At 41.3% G+C, this 24,436-nt stretch overlaps 1 protein-coding gene across 2 annotated transcripts in view; it reads right to left on the bottom strand.

Annotated features, from left to right (window-relative positions):
* LOC148016489 (uncharacterized) overlaps positions 1 to 14,564 on the bottom strand; it is a 65,171-nt gene extending 50,607 nt beyond the window's left edge. The window contains exons 1-4 of one of the 2 annotated variants that reach the window (XM_087664315.1): positions 13,566 to 14,564; positions 13,258 to 13,479; positions 12,754 to 13,179; positions 12,532 to 12,606 (exon numbers count right to left, since the gene is read on the bottom strand). In XM_087664315.1, the coding sequence (XP_087520441.1) occupies positions 12,532 to 12,606; positions 12,754 to 13,179; positions 13,258 to 13,479; positions 13,566 to 14,507 (1,665 nt within the window). In that variant the 5' untranslated portion in view covers positions 14,508 to 14,564. The remainder of the gene's footprint in view (positions 1 to 12,531; positions 12,607 to 12,753; positions 13,180 to 13,257; positions 13,480 to 13,565) is intronic. The other variant, XM_087664316.1, reaches the window with a different exon arrangement.
* Positions 14,565 to 24,436: the final 9,872 nt, after the last annotated feature.

Genomic DNA, 24,436 nt, shown 5'->3' with positions numbered 1-24,436 from the left:
ACCCACTACTCTCCTTAAAATCTCGTTTTCGCACGTTTCAAGAGTTGTATCTCTACTGCCCACACCCCGTTCACGAAGGACATCACAATCAGAGCTTCCCCCAACCAATTGCTACCATCTAGCACCTAATTCTAGCCCTCACCACCTTTCTGCAGCCTACGCCTACAATTTGCTATTGTGTTTGATGTTAACATCAACATCTGGTACTATCGCGATCAACCTAGAATTGTTGCCCTGATCTTCTCTTTCATTTGATTGCTGCGTTTTCAGATTCTAGCTGCTGCCCTGACATTCTCTCACCTTTATTTGTTGTGTTTGCACCTAACAACTATCATTCAAATTCTCTTCTTATGTACCTGCATTTTTAATATTTCTCTCTCCTGCACTACCATCTGCATTAGATCCATCCTTCCTTGGCTGCATTTGCTGGTATTCAACACTCGAGGATTGCCTTTGCTGCGATTCGGGATCCGTTCAGAGTACGACACACTCTACAACTCACGACCTCTGCCTCAATCCCAAAGATACACGAGTTCGAGGTTCAGTATTCATTGCATAGTGTGTTTGCTACATGAGCACTATATATTCATTATTCATTCACTTTATTATCCATTGTGTTCACTGTCTCTAAGTTACCCTAACCCTGATTGTGTTCTAAGTTTATCAATCTGTGCTTTGCCATACGATTGGTTTTGTGCTTTTTGTGTTTAGAGTATTTCTTCAAGAGATAGGCATCCATATTACCTCCCTCTTCCATGAGAATGTCTTCTAGTTGCTCATGTAGGTAAGTGATGCACACTTCATTGCGCATTTGATATAATCATGCAAGCTTATGCCATGAATCCTTAGCTATCTTGTATGATCAGATGTGTGGAATCATGCCTCTCTTCACGGATAAAGCAATTAGGCATGCAATTGAGTGTCACCGACATCCCATCAAATCTGATCTCAAGTGGAAGGCATTGTGAAAGAAGATGATTCGGTATCACGAAAGCCACCTCGAGATGTGGAGGCAGGATGTGGTGCCGGTATTGGAGAAGCCGACCTTCGCTTGGTGCCATTGACAAGATGCCATAAATTCTTCGCGACAATCTCAAGGCTGGCCAATAGAAGAAAGTTTCTACCGCTTTGACTGTAGCATCAATACCACGATGTCTTGCATACGGTGGAGCATGACTTTCTAATAAAACTTTTGGCCTTAGCTGTTTTGTAATGCATAGTCTTCCATCCATCATGATAAAGCCTTCTTTGAACACATAATGGCCATGATATTGGCCATTGATCAACTGTTCATACATTTCAGAGAAATCTTCATCATCAGCATACTGCTCTTTCATATCATCCAATTCATGGTGATAAGGAATTGAAACAACTGGCACCTGTGGTTTGCGAGATAAAGCATCTGCAACTACATTCTTCTTGCCTTCCACATGCACTATCTGAAAATGAAACATAGATAGGAAATTTGCCCAACGCATGTGTTTCTCTGACAATTTAGCCTGTGTAAGAAAGTATCTAAGTGTTTGATGATCTCTTTGCACTACAAAATCAGCACCAAGCAAATAGTGCTTCCAACTAGAGAGTGCATGGATCACAACCAATGATTCTTTCTCATAAATTTGGTAAGTCCTTTCAGCGATAGAAAGTACTCTACTCTCGTATGCCACAACTCGGCCATTTTGCATTAATACAGCACCAATGTTGTTTCCACATGCATCACACTGCACTACAAATGGCTTAGACACATCTGCCAAAATAAGTACTGGATCTGTAGTCATTTTCCCCTTCAAACATCTAAATGCTAATTTCTCTTTCTCAGTTCATTGCCATTTGACATCCTTCTTTTCAAGCGTATGTAAAGGAGAAGCAATCTCTACAAAGTGTCTTACAAATCTTTTGTAGTAAGAGCATAGGCCAAGAAAACTGCGGACATCATGAACAGTTTTCAAGTTTGGCCAAGAGACAATTGCTTCTATCTTTGCAGGATCCATCTTCACACCATCTTTAGAAACTATGTGCCCAAGGAAGTGAATGTCTTCCAAAAAGAATTCACTCTTCTTACCATTAATGAGTAATCTGTTACGCTTAAACTCATTAAAGACTGCAACTAGGTGTCTTCTATGCTCCTCTTCATTCTTTGAAAAGATAATCATATCATCAAAGAATATACCAACGAAACTTCGATAAGGGCGGAAAATTCTATCCATCATCCTGTTAAACGTAGCAGGAGCATTAGTCAATCCAAACGGCATGACTAAAAATTCATAGAGACCAAATGTCATTCTACAAGCAGTCTTATGGATATCCTCTAGCCTGATTCTGATCTGATGGTATCCACTTTTTAAATCTATCTTTCTAAACTTTCCTGCTCCCTGTAATCGATCAAGAATGTCATCTATCCTCGGAATCGAAAATCTATTCTTGATCGTGTTCTTATTCAAGGCTTTGTAGTCAATACACATTCGCCAAGAGCCGTCATTTTTCTGAGCTAGCAACACAGGTGAGCAAAACGGAGAACTACTGGGCTGAATTAGTCCTTTCTCTAAAAGCTCATTAACCTGTGTCAATCTCTTTCTGCTGCACCACACTGACCCTGTACGGTGGTCTATTGGGCAGACTAGTCCCTGGAATAAGATCTATGGTATGATCTTTAGGCCTCTCAGGGGGTAACTCTCCTGGTAACGAATATGAGAAACGGTCACTAAATTTATCCAAGAAAGCCCTTCTACTTTCATCTAGTACAGACACATTACTGTCAACTTCATTAACTTGCTTTGCAAAAACCAAGTACGCAGAAATATGATCTTTCATTACAGAAGTAATTGCAAAAGCAAAAACAACTTGGATAGACTCTCCTTTAAGCTTCACATCTAACACATGAGTCTTGCTCCTATGTACAAGAGTAATCGTTCTATTGTAAGTATCCAAGATAGTATGCTTCCTGTGGCACCATGGGATACCCAACAGAACATCAGAGCCCTCTAGAGGCATAATATGGAACTCCTCTGCGTCCACATAGCTCTCAATATGCATACGAAGTTTGCCAAGAATGGGGGTGACAAGTTCAATATGTCTTGGGCATGCCAAATCAGCCTGTCCAACTGGTCCCATTTCCTCGGAGCGTATACCCAATTTAGCTGCCAATGCTGGTGAGATAAAGTTTGCATGAGCTCCAGGATCAAAGAAAATAAGCACTGTGGAATCTCCGATTTTTCCCCAAGCTTTGCACAATTCTGTAGCATCATCAACTGATTGATCTCCCACCATATCAGGCACTAAGCCAATGCTGGGCTTCTTTTTACTTGGAGTATCTTTATCCTCCGCATCTTTAGAAAATTGCTGTGGGAACTTAGAAGCAATATGGCCTTTCTACTCAGAAAGTCTTTGAAGTCTCATTCTAGTGAGGTATTCCACTACATAGGCCTTCATCGCTTGGTATTGCACTTAGTGGTTCTCCAAGAGGAACGGTGGTCCTAGGTGGCTTGGAATGTCTACCAACTTAGTGTTTTGGGTTATCCTATATTCACTTAGTGAAGATTTGAGAGTACATATAGTTGATCTATGTTGAACAAAAGAAAAAGAGTTCAAATGATAGAATCATCACTTCTTTGAAGTCAATTGAATTGATTGCATTTTCCAGCCATCATTAAAGCCTTTCTTTCTTCAAATGTTTTGCCAAAAAGTGGCCTCTTTTGTCCTTTACCCTATTTAAAAGAAGTCTAAGGTTGCTGCTGAAATCTTTTCTTCCAAAAATACTTCTTTGTAAAACTGATCCTTTCTAGAAATTGCTTCTTCTTCTTGCCAGGATCCTGCTTAAACTGAGAATCCTTCTTTTCAATGCCTTTAAAGCTGTCAGCTTTTCCTTTCAACAATGCATTTGCCACACCATCATTTTCAATTAACTGTACCATATTTGTAACCCTAGTCTTGGTACAATAATCCCTAATGGCTTTGGGCAAACCGCAACAATACTTTTCAATTTGTTCTGACAAGGGCACTGTCCAATAAGAACTCACGAGCAAAAGTGCTTCCCAAAATTTCTTATTGTACTCTTCTAAATCCGTACATTGCCGCGTCCAATTTATGCCATGCAGTCATGACATCTACTTGAAACGTGTTAGTTAACCATGAGGCTGCAAACAATTGTTTGAAATGAACCCAAGTGGCAGGTGCATATCCTTGCATCAACAATATATTCCACCACTGAAAAGCATTACCTTTCAAAAAAGTTGCAACCTTCTGTACCTTAGAAGTCTCAGTAAAATTCCCTCCTGAGTAAGCTGCATCAAACTGCTATATAAATGTCAAAGCTTTCAGCTTATCTTGCATACCACTGAAGGTTTCAAACTTTATTGCCTGACCACCCTCTTTATAGTCTTTAGGCTTTGCACTTTTTGGTGTCAGGTTGTCATAGACAGGTGGCTGTAAAAAGGGGAGTCCCTTAGGTGCATTATCAACATTCATTTCACCTGTCTTAGCTGCCATATGCCCAATAGGCTGAGAAAAACCAGCAGCTGCATTTTGTACTCCAGGCATCAAATAAGGACTCTGCAGAGTCTGATAATCGGGCCGTAGACCAATATTAGCATAAAGTGGGTTCACTGCCTCAATAGGCATTAATCATGGTGGCCCTCTAGGCAAGTATCCCTGATAACCCGTGGGTAATCCAGCCATTGCTTGAAAAATTGACCCACCACCAAAGTAACCAGGATAAGTAGCAAACTGAGGAGGAATAGTCTGCTATGCCACTTGTGCATAACTGCCTTGACCATTCACTCCCTAATCCTGTGCTTGTGCTTCTTGTTGCGCTGGACCTATCTCCATGTTTGGTGTCTTTTCCACGTGCTCACGCACATTAGAGGTTTGCCTTTTTGAGCGCTCCATGGTATGATTTGATGACTCAACCTGAGAATCCTCATTATGTGACTTCAAAAATTTTTGCATCCGAGGATTCTTTACCAGCTGTTGGAAAGAGCCAACCATACTGAGGAGTTGTGCCATAAACAAGTCCTCCTATTCTTGCTCCTCATCATGTGGTTCAATCTCGGTTCTAGAAGGCGCTGACACCTATGCACCAATACTCTCTCTTTGGTGTCTATGAGCAGAAGAAGAACTCTCTTCTTCATGGGAGAGTTTTCATTTGCCTTTATCCATGTCTGCAATCTCTCTAGTCCTGTAATCTCTGTAAAACCTATGTGTATGGCCTTTTCACCCAAAACTGTCCAAGCTTAAATTCTTAAAGAAAAGAATTCAAATCTCGGGGATGGAACCATGCAACCGGTCTATGACTCACTAAAGCAGTAGTTCCTTCAATTAACACCTGGACTTTACATACACACACATAAACAGAGACCTCTCTCCCTCGCTCCACCAATTTGGCCCCGAAGACCCGCGCCCCTCTCAATATTTATTTATCAATTAAAAGATCGAAAATTACAAAAAAATGGTAATGTTCCAAAATACATAACCTGTGAACAGTTGGTTTTCATCTCTTCTAAGTAAATCCCAGCTGCATAGTAACAGTACAGCATGTCCAGATCAACATCCCTTACTGTCCAGCATGTGCAGAATTTATTGTTCTTACTGTCAAGTACACTGTTCTTACTGTTCAGCATGTGCAGAGTTCACTGTTCTTATTCAGTATGAGCAGAGTTCACTGTTATTACGATTCAGCATGTGCAGAGTTCACTGTTCTTACAATTCAGCATGTGCAGAAAAAAACACAGAATTGTATCTTCGATGGAATCAATCCATCATGCAAAGCATTTCTTCTAAGAATAGAAAGAGAGATGATCAGAGGGAGCAAGCTCTACCTCCATGCTTGAGTCAGAGACGTAGAAGTACTCTCCATGGCTGGTTTTCTTGCAGTAATCTGCCCTCAGCTCCTCAAAACTTCATTCTCCCATCTTCCCCTTATGTCTATTACGTCTTTCTTTTAATGCTCTCTCTCTCTCTCTCTCTCTCTCTCTCTCTCTCTCTCTCTCTCTCTCTCTCTCTCTCGGGAATTTGTGCCACATGGCATACATGTAACAATTTTCCCGTTTAAACCTTCCGGTCTAAAATTCTCCATGATCGGTGCAAAATTTGACCTCGGCACAAACCAGAGAATTAATCCTCGTGTAAAAGAGAAGACAATGACGCGAACAGATTTTGGGGTCCAAAAATAGTAACTCCCTAAATTTTAGGGATGGTGACCCCTGCATTCCTCAAGTTATTCTGTGCAACTTTTATCATTGAGACCACATCAAAAGTGTAATGTGGCTCGGTCATAGTGACTCTTATTCCGTGAGCATTCTCACATGTGCATCTTCTATCTTGGCCAGGCTCATTGTCCTGCACCATCTCTAGTGGCTAAGCACACAATCCCAAACCACTAGCATTCTATTCTTCAGTGCCCATTCAATATGGAACTGGTCCTAAGGCTCAGACAAACCATTAGTCCAATTTGTTCCAATAGTTGCCTCTTCTGGCCATGCAAAGATCCCGCCTATTCCAAGAGAACTATAGGGGTAAAAAGCAACAACAACAAAAGAAAAGAAAAATAAAATATTTATATAAGTAAATAAGAAAAGTAACTGTAAAAAGTATCACCACTTGGTGACAAGTCATCTCTTCTACTGATACCCAGGATCTTCAGGTACCACCTAGATCAGGACCTCAGAGGTATTCCTTCCAACATGGATACACGGAGCTAGTGGCTTCTCTCCCACGCTTGAGTTTCGGGTTCTCCAATTCACTTTGTTTATTGTTCTTTACTACAGGTTCCCTTTCCGGTGGAAATCTTGGATCTTAGGAATCCTCTACATCTTCTTCCTCTTTTCTTCTTGCCTTGGTCACTTGGTTAGCATGGAGCCACCTCCCAAGATAAAGTATAGGCGTATCCTTATGGTTCTCGGCACCACACAAAGTCCAACATTCCTCCTATGCATTGCATATTTTCATCTTCTTTGTACTAGGGCGCTTGGGCAAGTGAACAATTTCCCTATGAGAGACACTGTCCAAGTGGCACCTACTGCATGAGCATTCTTCAGCATGTCGCATTGCATCTCCATCTCACTCTTCTCTTGTTACCCTTTTTGGGCTTGAGAGAGGGTGTTGAGAAACCCTTCACCCGCAATTTGCGTTTTTGTGTTTCTGCGTTTTGCGTTTAGGGTTTGCAGCCCCAAAAAGGAGCACCATCCTAGACTGGCTATGCCTATTTATAGGCCACTCTCTCATTCATTTCTCACGACTGATTCATTCAATCTGTCACCTCCTCTCTCCAACCTCTCCACTGCCCTCACACCCCTTCAGGAGGACATTGCGGTTCGTGGTTCGTGGTTCGTGGCTGTCTTCATCATCTTCCTTGTGCTACGGCACCCTTATTCCCTTGTATCACATTCACTCCATGATTCAGAACTTCATCATTCCATTCATCAGAGTTTCTTCTCTCTTCTCTTATCTTCTCTTCTCCATGTTTCCCGAGTTCACTCAGTGTTCCTCCCCGCAAACCCTACTGTCTTGCTGGTACATCATCTTTTGACACCACAAACGTGCTTTGCAGTTTGCAAAGAGTAATTATGTATTGCTGCATTTTGAAAAGGCAAGGCTAAAAAAGATGAAAGGAAAAGAAAGATTGTATCTGAAGTTGAGTATGAGATACTATGGGCCCTTCCAAGTATTGGAGAACACAGTGACGTATGCAGATGAGTATGAGTTTTACCCGAGCACTGGAACTATACTTTTGCATTAGCTTATGATCAATTTGGCATGAATTTTGCCTCAATTTTGAGACAAAAATTCTGATTAGTTTCAGCTCAGTTTTTTATCAGCTTGAGAACCGTTTATAGTCACTTTTGGGATTAGTTTTGCGTCAATTTTTGCGTTGATTGCTGGTCAGTTTTTTTGCAATGAGTTTGTGATCAGTTCTCAGATCAACAAGTGATCAATTTATAATCAGATTATGCTAAGTTTTCAATGGTTTACATCTAGTTCCATGGACAACAGCATATGTTATGATGCCATTGATGTTTTAGCCATGGTTTATGCTTGGTTAAGCTATGCTATAGTTTGCTTTTGCTAGATGAGTTGAGCTCATGAGAAATAGACATGTTACATGATAAATTGGCAATGTTTCTTAGATTCTTAGAGAGTCTTATGTTATGCTATGATTGGTTGGTAATTTTCAGCATGTGCTGGGCATATGGAATGGTTGAGCAATAGTATGCAATATTGCGTTAACTATGATGCCTTGTGGAAATTCCAATCCACTATTTTGCTTTTGATGCATCTGGCAGTGCAATTGAGGACGATTGCAAGGATTTTAACAGGGAGGGTTATCATGAGGACATGTATTTTTGGAACTTCACTTAACATGTGGATTAATTTTTAATCACGTGGTTAAGTAAATATTGCACATGTGAGGTGTAACTAGGATTAGAGTAAATTTACCAGCCGGAGACCCAAGGAAATCACAGGATGTCAAAGGCAAAAGTTGTTATAAGTTATGCCGCACAGGTACTTGGTGGTATTTGGTGCCAATTGTTGACCTAGGTCATCCATTTCGCCATAAGTGACAGTTATGTGACAATATAGAAGTGGCGTTTAATGGTACCTAACGCCAATCTAATGGTCAAAGATGGTGCAAAGACACTCGAGAATGAAAGTTGCCTAGCCAATTTAATTATTGGCCAATCAAATTATTTTTCAGGACACCAAGATAATTATTAGATTAATTTTCAGTATTTAAATACTAATATTAATATTTAATTATGGATAATGCTGGAAAACCATTTGGAAAGGCTGCCACTTGTCAAAAATACCCATGCAAGACTAAAAAATGTCTTTAAAGGCCAGAGAGAGGCATTTTTTATATATTCAATCTGCAAGAGAGAGGGAGCAGATGTTGCTGGTTTGATTTGCAGCCATTGGAGGACCTTCTAAGGTAATCAGGGGCAAAAGAAGACCAAACAGCAGCAAATGATAGCATCTACAAGCTGTTAAGACAGAGCAGCAACAGTAAATGACTGATTTTCTTCAATTCTTTGTATCTATTAACTGTTGAGATAGGGCAACAACAGTAAATAATAGATTCTCTTCAGTTTTTTGCCAAGAAAATCTGAATTTTTTCTCTCCTTATCATTCTCTCTCATCTCCCGGTCTTTCTATAGCCTTGCTCCGAAGATTACAACATTGAGATCACCAAAGGCTGAGAAATTTCAGATTTCTCTACTGTAGACCTTAATTTGCAGCAAAAGGGGCATTTTTCATCCAATCAAAGCGGATGAAGGCCAATTGACTGCCTAAATCAAGGGGCAAATCAGATTGAAGACTTGCTGGTCATTTTGGACAGCAAGGAAAGTTGGAATACCGAAAGGAATTGGGAGAATCCCATTGTACATCAACTTCTTCTTCGATTAAGTTAAATAAATACCGAAAGAAGCGCCAATTTTGAAGCCAACAGGGTGTCCAATGTCCAAGATTATATGGTAAAGTGTGCATTTCAATTTTGTGAATTTGTTAATTGCTATAAATAGTGCTTAATCAGGTTATTTACCACCCTATCCGAGGAGAAAGGCTAGTTCCTGTTAGCAAAGTATTTGTCAGCTCATGTGTGAGTCTGAGCTTGATCTAGGCTGGGCATTTTTATTAGGTATTTTAGGTATTTTTCTGGTGTGCCATTTTATGCCAGTGGGACATTTTATGCACCAGTCGGCCAGCTTATAATGCTGTCCGACCAGCATTATTGCTCCCCACTTTTTCAGCCTATTTATACTCAGTGGCTCCTCCTCAGTCAGTCACTTCATCTTCACCATCTGCAGACTCTGTGGAGAGAGGAGCCAGTGCAAGTGCCCACGCAGCCAGTGACTCACTGTTGTATGCGACTGTCATGTGTTCAGATATATGGATTCCATTTCCCGTGCATACATCTGAGTTCTCATCTGTATCGTGTTCTTTCTTTTCTCTTTTTGTCTTGTGTTTCAGCAGTTTATTTCAGCACATGTTTATGCTTCCACCGCTGCTCCACTTCTGACAGTTCCATGGGCATTCAGCTTGTCCCAATGTACCTCAACCTTTACCAACTCGCCTTTCTCGTTTGCAAAAAGTTTAGACAAATCACGGACCAAAGGATGGCCTATGGCCTCGATCACAAGCTCCACCAATATCACAGGGCTCCAAGATGGCAAGCATCATTACCCACCAAATGCAATACTTCTCTCCATTGAGTTTCTCATCTTGTGGAAGAGCTGGTACTACCACAGGGATTTTATAGTCCATAATAGCCTAGAACTCCATGTCAACCTTAGAAGACATTGTCACTCAAATAACCTACGCAAAAACAAGGGCAACCCCCTTTGACTCCAAAATACAACCTACTAACGCTTCCTCTACTTGTCGCGAACCTTCTTCAACCACCAAAGGCAATGAAAAAACAAAATCTGCACCAAAAGGCTCAAAAAGTGTCTTTTCTCCTTCAGAACAGCAAAAGCCTGCAAAAAAACAACTTCTTTGCTTCTTTCCCGCACTTCTCTGCTCATTTCAGCCTTGTGTCAATGCATCGCCCTCCCACTCAGCCTCAAACATTGAAAACGCAGCCTTGGTATCGTGCTGAAATCTCCTCTTCAAGTCTACCTACGATCAATCAGCCCTTCAACATTGCCTTGATACTATGTCAAAGTGCTACGAATGTGAATGTGTATGCCCGGATTGAAAGAAAGAAGGGAACACACCCTCCCGAAGAGAGAGAGGCGGTGGCACGTTACAGTTGGTATTAGAGCACACGTTGATGCAGAACACGACGCAAGTAAATAAAACTAGTTATATTTACAATATAAAATATATTTTCCCTTAAGCAGTGAAGTCTTCGCTTGTTGATATATGTTCTTGATTTCTGGCAGAAAGACGAACCTTGGGAACGATTCTTGATTTCCAAGTTATGTTTATGTTAGCAATGCACTCCTCTAGCTTTAGCTGGAGAAACTAGATGATGCGGATATTGATCAAATATACAACCCTTCACCCTTGTATTACGAAAGGCAATGGATATTAAGCGGAGGGTATTGTTACATTGACGCGAACTCTCTTAGTGGTGGGGGGGGGGGGGGGGGGGGGGGGGGCACACAAATCTGCAGTGAATGAATGCTGAATAAAGCTTAGGAAACCCCCCCCCCCCCCCTACTTCCATGGGATCGCTCGTGTTCATATGGGATAGGAAACACAAGGACAAGAAATGGGGACAGGGAACGAGCACAGTGGACCCAAAAATAGTTGTTTCATGTAACAATAGGATGGTTACAGTGCTCTTTCATCAGACTACATCTGAGTTTACAAGAAGTCGCCAAGGCTGAGCAGCTGGAGATTGACCAAAAAATGGAGATGGTAGAGCTCTTTCATCAGACTACGTATGAGTTTACAAGAAGTCTCCAAGGCTGAGCAGCTGGAGATTGACAAAAAAAATGCATACATCAACAAGAAGTCTCCGAGGGCGAGCAGCTGGAGATTGGCCAAAAGATGAGCAACTGTATGAATTATTTGGCTCCCTGCTTAGTCAGGCTAGTAGCTTTGAGAATTGAGGCTTGCAAGCTCCCTTTGTCTTGATGGCAAAACCATGGAAGGCAAGGTCTTCCAAAATTATGCCACTTGGCTCTTTGTATCCTCTGTCAAGTATGTCTATTCTCGCTTAGGACTTTCTTTCTATGGCATATGCATTATGACTAAATATTTCCGATTGATCATAAATGTTAAGTTTTTACCGGGGTACACCCTACATAATGATGCATACAGGATTGCTCAGTTGGTCCATGAGAGCACAATTGGAGCTCATATTGGCTCATACACACCAAGATTCAGCATCACCTTAGTACTGCTCAGTTGGAGAAGTAGGTGTACTACAGAGCAAACTTGAAGCTCATGTGGAGTTTCCATTCTTTGGGAACGCCTTAGCAGGTAGATAAAGAGATCAGAATTCCATCCATAGTATTAGGAGAGGAAACAACTACCTATTCGCAGCTCATGGAAACGTGCAAACAACTAACAGTGAAAGGGTATCAGGAGAGGAAAACTACCTATTCGCAGCTCATGGAAACGTGCAAATGTATCAATTCCTCTCATCCATGCACAATCTACAAAGGGTGTCTAAGGATGAGGTAGTTGAGGATATCATAGGCCTTCCACATGCAGCTATGCAAGGCTAGAGTATGATGTTGAAGGCAATGTCTTAACAAATGGAAAACTGGATTCCTCATTGAGTTCATCATCATCATCTGGTCAGATACCTTACATTATGTGTTAATATCAAGAACTACCCTTAAGTTAAAAACTTGGTATAGAAAATGCATAACTCAGGGATCAATATTGATGGTGCAAACAGGAGTTACTACGTTTTGCAGGGAAAGAAGCAAGTTCCACGCAATACACGTACACATCCAAAACACGCATCTTTCAGACATGTGGAACCACAAGGACTATTACCAAGTAAAGCACATATCGTTTGAAATTTACAGAGTCACAATGATCCCTACCAAGTAAAATTCTTCTAAATGACTCACTCACCGATTCTATGAAATCATCTGCAATCTCCAGCAAGATATCCTCAACTTCAGGATCAAGACGTTCATTAGGATCCACCTGAAATATAAAAATGGCATCATCCAAAACTGCACATACAATCTGTCTTCCAAAAATGAGAAACTCCGCACATTGTTTCCAACAACCTTACACTTAATCATAGATACATCTAAGACCAGAAACATTTTTGAAGGCAGTTAAGGAAACCTGTGCAACAAGCTCCTGAATGCTCCTTTTTCCCAAAATACGATTCCCGTGTTCAGGTGGCTGACTTATGGATCCTCCGGAAGTTGAAGGTCTCCCCGATACTAATGTACTTGATTGCATGCCAGTGGGAGTAGGTGGCCTCTGGAGAGGCGAAGGTTGGACTCTTGCAAGTTGTTGCTGCTGAGTTGATTGGGACAGGTGTCCTGCTTGTTGCTGCTGCTGCAGTAGCTGCTGGGAGTATTGAGTATGAGTTTGCTTTTGCTGTGCCATCCCCTGATAAGATACTGCTGTTGCTGCTTGCTGTTGAATGGATTTCTGCATCCACTGCTGCTGCACTTGACTTGACATTGTCCCAGGTGACTGGACAGATGCCTGTAGACCTGCACTTGAAGATGGCATCCCCTGAAGTTGCTGTGCTTGCAACTTCTGCCAAAAGCAGCTCTTTCAGTTATATAGGGAACAGACGTCCAAAGTAGACAAAGAATATAGATAGAAAGGAAGAACCTGCGGAGAGGATAAAGGCTGTTGCTGTTGAGAAATTTGTTGTGATTGTTGCTGTTGCTGCTGCTGCTGCTGAGATGGCCTAACCTGCCCAGTCTGCAGACGCTGCTGCTGTTGCGGCGTAGGTGTCCTGATCATCTGACTTCCCGCCGACATCATACCCATTTGCATTTGGGGTGCACTTGTGGCTGTTGGATATTGTCCTTGCTTTTGCCTTGCTTGTGCCTTCTCAGATCAGAGGTGCAAAAACTACTAATTTATAGAAGACATATCATATACCTTACAAAAGAAACACTAAATAAATTTCTCACCTGCTGCTGAGATGTATACTGAGTTTGATGACCAGACAGGTGCTGTTGTATTTGTAAGGGAGGAGGATGGACTACTTGCCCACCCATTGGTGGCCGTGTTGGCAATTGGCCTGGATATTGCGCATAAGCTCCTCGGGTGCCTGATGCCAATTGCTGCTGCTGAATCGACATATGTTGAGTTTGCTGCATGGTTGGAGACATTTGTGTGGGTCTTGCTGCCCCTTGTACCTGACCTGCTCTCTGAGCAGCTATTAGATGTGCAGACGATGCAGCAGGGCTACCCATCGTGGATCCATATTGAGCACCTACAGGTGTTGCCCGGCCGCCTGATGTGCCCTGTGACATTCCAGGAAGTCGCAATGCAGATGCCCCGCGAGGGATTGACGGATTTCCTGGAGGGGACTGTACCAGGGGAGAGGGGACCTGCTGGGGCGTACTGGCAGGATTAAGCTGCCCGGGGGGGAATTGACCACGAACACCTAGAGTTTGCTTCTGAGTCTGAGGTTGCTGATAATTCATCTGTGAGGAGGCCGCCGCGAGGGTTGGGGATGCGAAGGCCTGCGATTGGGTGGAGTGGAGCTGGGGGGCAGAGGCGGAGGGGCTGGTTAAGGGTTGATGCCCCTGCTGTTGCTGCTGCTGCTGCTGCTGCTGTGAAGGCTGCGGCGGCTGCTGTGAAAGGGTCGGCATGATGGTGGGGCCGGTGCCAGCGGAAGCACCGCTGCTGATGGAGACAGTTCCCAAGGTCTGGGGGGAAGCCTGCTGGACGGATTGGGGTGGAGGGAAGCCTGATGCAGGCTGTGAGGGATTGTTTGCCATGGAAGGAGGCGGCTGCAGCTGCTGCTGCTGGGGAGATGCAGATCCTCCTCCCCCTGCTGCTGATGCCGCTGCTTGGTTGTGTTGTTGAGAAGAGGAAGAGGGGGATGTTGCACTTTCTCCTGCCATGAAGAGTCTTTTTGTTGTTGCCGGTCTCGATGAGAAAGATATGCGGAAAAGGAACCCCACACCCCAGGTGCATGTGTCCCTCTCTCTCTCTCTCTCTTTATATACACACACACAAAAATACACGCATGTATTTAATTTAGTTTCATATACGTGTATTTATAATTTATATTATAATTATAATTGTATATTTATGTAATATGCATATGCAGCAGGATACCTGTATATGTTACCCTCACCTTCGAAGTGAATTGACACAGAGACGTCAACCATGGCCCATGGCTTTGACCCCTCCAGGCCCCTGTGGGCCCTCCCCTTTGCAAGCTCACTTTGACTTAGCACACTCAGGAACTCATTCACACAAGATCTAACTTCCCATCCTGCGCGCGTGTATACATAGGTGTGTGTCATGTGAGTTCAAACCTTGGGTACACCCTCGAGGCATCTTTCAAATTTCCATCCAAAAAAAAAAACCATCGCAATAAGTTTTTGAGATTTTATGGCTCCAAAAAAAAAACAATGAATTCAAATCGTATGTTTCCTCAAAAATGATCTTTTCTCTTGTTTTTACCTATAGTGTTTGACATCACGAGCTCTTGCAAGAAAGGGACAACCTAACTAGGTGTAGTTGGGGCCAGAGGATTGTCGACCCCTAGTGTGATATTGTCATAATTCACAATGTGAGAATTATAGTGGGAATTTGTCCAAAACTTCTTGTGCAACAAATCAATTGAACAACAAATACCTACTAGCCAGTATCAAGTTAATGTGTGAAAATCAAGTGTCACTAAATAAACCACCACAACTTAGCAAAAAACATGACCGCACAATACATTGGCATATCATGTTAGCACTAAATTTCATTAATTAAAAAACTAGCTATAGTACTTTAACTCCACACATAACAAAGGAAAATATGCTCACGTCAAAGGGCTAGATTATTAGCCCACTAAAATGGAAACTTTAGGTTGGCCCCATGCCTAACTCAAGATCACGTCCTTCATTGCAGGCTTGTACACAAGGAAAATTGGAGCCTTGCAAGGAAATTTGGACATGGTGTGGTATGTTATTTAGGCTGGTTACACACCAAATGGCAAACGCCCAACCCCTGCCCAGAGTGTAGGCGTGCAATTTTTGAAACTAAACGCAGACATGGGCACAAAGCCTTTCACACCGAAAGGACACATTTTACAAAAAATTAAAAAATTATTATATTCATAAATTTTTTGATTGGTTGCAAATACAAAAAGTGCACCCTTGTCCATCACTTTACAAAATGGGTGAGGGAGACTCCCCATCCAAAAGTGGGTGAGGAGTTCACCTGTTTAATGAGTAAACAACAGGTCGTGTCCTCTCCAATGTGTAAAGGACTACGGATGCCCGACCCCTAAAGAAGTATTTTGATTGGTTAATACTTGCAAAGTGGGCATCTGCCATTTGGTGTGTAACCGGCCTTAAGTCTCCTTACTCACTAAAAATAATGGTTATCTTTACTTTGAAGGTCTACTCAAGACTTTGGGCATGGCATTATCCTTGTCCAAGCAAAATATAATAATGTAAATGAGTACTATGCTCGTTTCAATTTGGAAGTAAAAAGTAATACTTAATAAGTATAAGAAGTAAAAGGAGTAAAGGTAGTTAAAAACACTTGCTAAAAAAGAGATGCATAAGAAGACAAAGTAAGATCCCTATATGCCATGTGCCACTTTGATCCCTATATGCCATGTGCCATGATCTCTTTTTCATAAAATATGCAAATCCACATGCCAATGAAGAAGTAATTAAGATAGTGTATGTGCTTTATTAATGGAAAGCTAATACAAGATAGCTAAAGACCACATGAAGGCTAATGTTCTTACCTATTAGGAATATGCTTATGAAGGTGTAAATTTACTCATGCTCAATTGAGGATTTAAAGGCCTTGCTTCATCAATGCACAAGTGATAAAAGACAACTTCCTAGAAATGTGGTTTTAGCTTGTTTATTAATATCATGTGGTTCAAAGTGTTAAGCAACCTCTAAAAAATGTGCCTACAAGTTAGAGCTTCCTTGAACATTAAGAAGGCATTATCTATCTTATGAATTCCAATGCAATAAATATGCTAAACCATAATGTGAGAACAAGTGAGCTAATTAAGTATATCAAACATGAACTTATTAAATAACACATGAATTCTCAAGTACATGAAATCTATAATGATGAAGTAATTCATAAATAGACACTAAAAGTGAGGTGCAATCTAGTAGAATAGAGAAACTAGTTGTTAAAGGCAAAAGTGACGGTTCAATCAAAAGACAATAGGATACATAAGGGTTATGCAGTTATGTTTGGATTGTGTGAAAGCATAGGGGTCAAGGGACACTTGAAGAGGCAATTTGAGTCATGCGATGTTGAAGTTAAAGTTGAACATGCCATGAATAGTAGGATGGATTGTGTCATCACTTGTGCAAACTTGAAAACTAGGAGAGCATCTAACCAACAATCAAAGAAAGAGGTGTCAAATTGCATAAAAGATCTACATCAATTGAGAAGGTTTGTCCACCCACATTTTAGGCATCCCTACTTTACTAGTGCTCGTGTATTCTATTTCAAACTCTACTTTTGTGCACATTTGACCATCTCGAGGGGCATCTGTGTTTGGTCTTTTTATAGGACCTCTTGCACATTTACTGCATCTCTTATGTCCTTAATGGTTCCTTTGCTTATTTATTGTGATCTTGGAGTGAGAGTTAGATAGTGTTGTTTTGTGCTCTCTTTCATGGTTTTAGAAAACAACTCCATCCATTACAGAGCTTTAGGCACAAGAAGCTTACATAAGAATAACACAAAGTAGGAGATCTCACCTTGAAAGGGTGAGCAAGAGTGAGTGAGAGAAGGGCACAAGCAAAAGCAAGAGCAATGGCTTTGGAGGTTTGAACAAAATAGAGCAAGACCGGCGTGTGGGAACTCTAATCGTCACAATGTGTGACCTACCTTCCCTTTATTATTCTATCATAGTAAAGAACAAGGAACAAAGATGGTAATGATGAGTGGCCACCACCTATAGTGTACAAGTGTGTGGAGGTACTAAGTACAATGCAAATATAGGCAACTAGTAGGCACATGCGGCCTTTAACCTCCAACAACCTCCCACTTAAAGGTGAATGTGCCTGGAGTGAGGAGAAAAAAGTACAATATGTACATATGAGCACAACTAGATGAGAAGGCATAACATCCCACTAGAAGCAAACTGAAGTATCCAAGAGCAAAGCAAGCTCAATACATGTATGTCATAACATCTGAAAGCTCAAAGATACCAAGTAATATATTTGGGAGTATATAAATGACAAAGCATCCAAGCCCATAAATAGTAGATCATTGACCATGCAAGCTCTGCCAAATATGAATGTGAAAGAGCTTAAACTCAAAGGTCAAAGCTCAAAGCTCAAAGAAGAGCATACTCAACATGACTAGCTATGACAACTGTACATATGATCCAAGAGCATTCTTGAATAGCATGAAAGCATAGATTACACTAATATTCAAAATATATGCTTGCTATCAATATATCATCCCAACATTAAAACCTCAATGTGAATAAGCATTAATAAAGCATAACATTCAAATGCTTACTGTCCCAAACTGAGCCCAAACTATGAATAGCAAGTCTATCCACAAATGATAGTCAATGGTTAATCATCTCTTCCTTGGATAGTGCCCAAGACAAAGACCAAAGTACTGAAAATAATGCCCAATGTCTATGCAAGAAGTGGGAGGAGTGTTTGAAGCAAATGGTTGGTGCAAACGATGCAGAACAAGTCCCCCCCTAAAAATGCACCACAAATGGGCTATTGTCCTGGGGCTCTACTTGTTGCTACCCCTAACCCTCTTAGGTCACTTGCCAATGGTTGGAGGTCATCTAAGAGTAGGGAAAGAAGTCAGGAAGGTGGAGAGCAGATGTTAACCTCAGTTGGTTGAAGATATGGCTGCCATGGAAGCTCAATTTGAAGCTCTCTTTCCTAGGCTGAAGTGGAATAGTTGAAGCTCCTCAAATGCCCACTTTGACACATGTTGAAAGGGTGAGCAGAAGTGTGAGAGAGAAGAGTACAAGTGGAAGCAAGAGCAGTGGCTATGAAGGTTTGAACTCAAGAGAGCAAGATCAATATGTGGGAACCCCAACAGTCACAATGTGTGACCTATGTTTCCTTTATTATTCTATCATAGTAAAGAATAAGGAATAAAGATGACAATGATAGGTGAAGACCTTTTGTAGTGTACAAGTGTGTGGGCACTGAGTACAAGGTAAATATAGGTGACCTTTAATCTCCAACACACCCTACTATAAAAATATCATTATATCCTAGACAAGTGTTTTGATAAGGAGAAGTGAAGGCGAAGAAAAATGTTAAATAAAACATCAAGAAGAAGTTGAAGATATATCAAAAGGAAGAACAAGTTGATGTAATCATAAAGGCCCACCAAATAGTGTGTTGTAAGAAACCATGGATATCCAAGAAGTGAGAAACCACAAATGGGCTATTGTCCTAGGGCTCTACTTGTTGCTACCCCTAACCCTCTTGCATCATTCAAAAGCTTCAAGTTAATGTCAAATGGAGAAACCATTGTCTTACAATTGACCATACCAAAAGCTTTAAGAAACTCATTGATATATTTTCTTTGAGAGACGAAGATAATGTCTCATTCTTTAAGAAGGTCATGTGGGAAGGGCTGTCAATGCTACTTACACATCATACAAGCCTCATATGCATTTGGCAATTTCATTATTGGGGACAAATCTACAACCAATCCAAACCTAAACATTTCTTTTGAAATAGGAATACTTAGATGACAAAAACTCTCATGCCAAGTCTTGCTTGTATTTATTCTAGCTTTAGTAGTGTACATTGTGTACTAATACGAGTTGTTACTTTGAGTTCCAATATCAACAACTGCATTGTTAACATTTGTGATTTTTGTGTCATTCTTATCAAAGTAGATCTTTGTGTCACAATTAGTGGGTACTGCAATAAAAAACAAGTTTATCTTTATACATGTAATATAAAACACATTTGACAACCTTTTAGCAACTCCATCATGTAACAAAAAAGAAATAACACTTGAGCCTTTTGTTGGGTGTTTTGCATCCTTACTCGTAGTAACCAAGATATCATCTCCTACTAGACATGGTGAGGAATATCAATAACAACCCATAATTCAAGCTTTGCATGAGCATTATTGTAGGACTCCTTCTTACCGGTCCTGTGAAGTTGATAATGTTATTCTTCTCGTTTGCTACTTTATTCCTACATCCAAAACCTGTCACGTCTTCTTACAGCAGAAGCACCTCAAAATTTTATTCTTCTTGCCTTTTCAAGAACATGGGGAGGGATTACTAGAGTCCTTACTTTTGCATTTCTTTGTATTTGTAGAGAAAGCAACATCCTCTCCCTACAATTGTTGCCATGCCTTTTATTGTAGTTCTTCCTCTTGGAAGATTGAACCTAAATATTGAAAATTGAGCAAAGGAACTCTAACTTGCTTATTTAGAGAACTCACAAATGTGTTTTACACATGCCTCAAGAGGAGGTAATGAAGACACCATGTAGGTGTTTGTAGGCATAGCGAACACGCAAAAAATAAATGACTAAAACATGCATGCCAAACTTTTGCATTGCAATAGTCCATATTATTGCATTCATGAATCTATAAGTCTTCTAGAGTTAGCAAGCTTGTATAACCCATGACATGCCAAGCTAGATGCAATAATGGTATCACCACATGAGAGATCATAAACTATATAACAATCATCCACAATTTTAATAATCAAGGCAAACTTGGCAAGTTGAATAACAAGAGATTGAGTTCAATAAAAATTTACCAACTCCTTTAACAAGATAAGAGGACTTTATTGGTGCATGTGATAGTATTACCCTTAAGGGCAAATTCAAGAGGGTGAACAAATTGCATGGCAAAATAAAATGCTTAGTGGCACCATTGTCAAAGTACCACATATCAGAATCCACAATAGACATGCAAGCATCGTATAGAAAGGGGAGGGAGGAGGGGATCATCATTGCATGACACACTAAATTCAAGCTCTTTATTCTACACAATATTTATAGATTTTAAATTAGGAGTGCGTGTGAGAAGTGAGCTTTTTGAGCAAGCTTTTCTAGGCAACCTCCATTTCTTGTTCCACATAGTCCACTTATTCCATCCCTTGATTTTTTTGACCTCCACCACCACCACCACAACAGCTTCCACAACAACTTCCTCCACCACCACCACCATTGCCGGCACCACCACAATGGCTACCTCCACCACCATTACCACCATCTCTGCCATCACCACCACTATCACCACCTCCACCTCCACCTCCATCTCCACCATCACTATCATTATCCCCACCACCTCCACAATTGCTACCACTACCTTCACACACACACACACACACACACACACACACACACACTCTCTCTCTCTCTCTCTCTCTCTCTCTCTCTCTCTCTCTCTCTCTCAATTTCTCCCTCTACGTGTATATTCTCTTTTTCTCTTTCTAGCACGCTCGATCAAATAGCACTCCATCTCATGTAAACGATTTCTCTCTCTCTAGCACGTAACATGGATTCATTCATGCGATCACCCCGGAAGAATGGAGCACCACGACCCACACACCTCTCTCTCTCTCTCTCTCTCTCTCTCTCTCTCTCTCACGAATTACTCTGTGTCTTTACTCGCTCTTAGTTTAGGGTTGTACATGTGATTTCTCCCTCTCACTCTACATTTTCTCTCTCTCTCTCTCTCTCTCTCTCTCTCTCTCTCTCTCTCTCTCTCTCTCACACACACACACACACACACACACACACAAATCTTAGTCATTCACTCACTCTCCGTATTTATCTCCCTCTCTCTCTCACTTTCTCTCTCTCATGCATGTGATCAGTCCACATTGTATCATAATGCCCGTATTCCCTGGCCAACTAGTGGAGGCTCATATGGTAGGTTGGTCAGCAGGCCAGCAGGCCGACCTAATGACTTTCGCGGGCTATAAAAGGTAAACCCCTTCACAGCCATCGATCACTCATCTTTCACCCAGTCAGAGTTGTTGTTCTAGCTAGCCTTAAGCTCTTCACCTATCTTCTGTCTAGATCGCCATCTAAGCTTCACATAGTGGAAGCGCACGGGTGGACAGAGCCATCTTTGTATCAGTTGTTTGGAGTTAAATAATTTACTGATTCTCCTCTTATCTGTTGTGTACTCTCTATCTCTTTCTCAGATTCTGTTCGCTGCGCCGTGTAATATTTTACATGATAGCTCCCTCTCCTCCCTCTCTCTCCCTCCCCCCCCCTCTCCCCAACAAATATGATACAAGACAATTCATACAAGCAATCCAAATGTACATTTCTATTGTGTTAACTCTAGAAAAAGTGTTTTTTCTTGTTAAATAAATAGAGACAAGGTCATCAAAGGCTTGCCATCCAACTAGATTGTATAACGGTGACTTTCTTAGCAAAATAAAATGTGGTTGTGCTAAGAGGTAGTGTTGGCATTGCATTGTTGGTCACTATATAGGTGTGTTGGAAAAGTTATTCTACTTCCAAATACAATGTGCAAGTTTTCTTCAGTGAGTGTGGGTTGGTGTATAAACATGTTGGCATTTGCATCCATCCCAAACACTTGGGAGATACACATAGTATAGGTGCTTGCATGCCAAATACTCTTTTCCTTCTGCTGCGCAGTCCATGAAATCCCGGCAATTATGTGTTGGATTCTTTGCAATTTGCACATCATAACACTCATGCATGGCACTTGAGTTAGCTGTCTCTAGTTTAAAAATCTCATGCTTCAAGGGCTTCACCACTGTGTGTCCCTTCACAGTTGCATCTAGAGCCACCGTTGAGTCTATCCTTTTCCTTGCAGCCTGTGAAATACCTCTTCGATATTTACACAAGCCCTCGTTAACATCTACCTCTTGTGCAACCTTTTGTAAAACAAACCCACCACTCTCCAATATGTGGATTTCTTCTACGATCAAATTAGTGCCTTGTAGCCATACGTGAAACCTTTGGCGGTGCATGATGAATGGAAGAACAAATGTTCCATGTATGGTCCACACTATCATTATAAAATCACATGACTAGTGCCGCATTACATGTTGATTGCTAGCTTTTCCTCTTGAGCTAGACCACTCCATGATGCCCCAAAATGAAGGTTCAAGCATCCCATGTGACGTATTTTTAATAGGTTTTTTGCATTTTCCCTCTCTAGCTCCCAACCATCCATGACATTGTACACGACTGCGAGCTGGAATTCTTCTTATAGCCCAAATGGTGTCATGAAGGACTGTCTCCACCACCATTTTCTCCAAACAATTTGGTGATATTTCCCTTGATTGATTGAAAGGCAAAGGGTCCTCAAAGTTTAGTTTTCTTGTACCCTTTCTTCTAGGTATGTTTTTAGTCACATACTCAAGCCTGTGAGAGGTGTTGGCTTCCTCCGACCCCACTTTCCTATCAACATTGTGTTTTCTTACTACAATCACATTGTCCCCTCGAAAATCGGGATGTTTATTCAACTCAGTTCCTCTTGCCACCTCCTCAACCATCCTACAGTTGCTCGAGGTGTGGGGCTAATTCCTTGTTGTAGTCGACTTAATAGCTTCTCTGCATTGGGTCCTGCACCATGGAACTTTCCACTAATGAATGCATGTCATTTTGTGCTCTGTAGTAGAGCATTGGCCAAATCACTGTCACATGCATCATACAAGTTGATAGATCCCTTGAATCCCTCCCCTACCGACCAACTTGCATGCATTGGCTTTGCCAAGTTCGTGGTTGGGATATGAGCAATGTCCTCCACCACCTAGACAAAAATACAACACAAGAAGGCATGGAACGTGAGAAAACAAATGCACCACACATCACATCCTACTATTATAAACTAGTCTTACCCCAACAAAGTGCCACCTCCAACATGGATATTTGATATGCCACCAACTAAGCCAACAATCCATTGCTAGTATATTGCAATCCGCAACTTTCCCTAAGGCCCACCAGAGTCAAATGAATTAATATTGCATTGTTGCATCATCTTCCATGACTGCACACCTCCACATGCGGCACAAGCACTTGTGCTCATCTTGAAAACTCTTGTGCACATACTATGATGTGTGTATTTGGAGACTTTGTTCCCAATGAAATAAGCAAGATCTCTCCCTTCCTTACATTATGTTGTTGGACCACCATTGAACACTGTGCAGATGGCCCTCCAATTGGCAGCTGCCTTGTTTGCCATGAATCCTCAAAAATCAACACTTGGGTGTCCACACTTCTCCATCACCTCATTCATCTTTGTCCAAAAAAGAGCTTGTGCATCTGTATCCTCTTCCTTCATCTCACATATTGCCAATGTCATCAACTTTCTTACATTATAGAAACACAAGAAAGGAATGGGAGAGTAAGGAGAATTGTGTTACTTATGTTTGTGTTGTGATGGTAGAATCATATAAGAGAAACTACCTTGGGTCATACACATGTGTTGCCATGGTGGTCCAATCATTAATGCGATGCACGTGGTCGAAGCATACCCAGCTATTGCATAGGTCCCAGGTGCCATTCCTTTGCATACGATTCACTAAGTCAACCCCTGAGGTTGGCCCAGTCGTTGACATTTTGAATATAAAGCACCTATTATCATTGTCAATGGCTTGCCTAGGAAATAGGCTACCATGGAAAAATCAGTATGCACAATGTTGCTTTAACTTTAGAAGATGAGATTCCATTCCTTGATCACTCTCAGCGCATGCTGCATAGACCATGTGTTTGATCCTACATGCACAGAATATTGATCTTCATATGCATGGCTTTTTAATGATATTTTGGAATGTGTTGTGAATGGAATAATATGTTACATGTTCCTCTGAATGAGTGGTTGGAGTTCCTCGAGCATCGTC

The sequence above is a fragment of the Lygodium microphyllum genome, chromosome 23 (assembly GCF_053477565.2).
Source record: "Lygodium microphyllum isolate KBCC chromosome 23, Lygodium_microphyllum_v1.1.10, whole genome shotgun sequence".
Lineage (NCBI taxonomy): Eukaryota > Viridiplantae > Streptophyta > Polypodiopsida > Schizaeales > Lygodiaceae > Lygodium > Lygodium microphyllum.
Note: the sequence above shows the minus strand (reverse complement) of the source record. Positions and strands in the feature narration are given on the sequence as shown.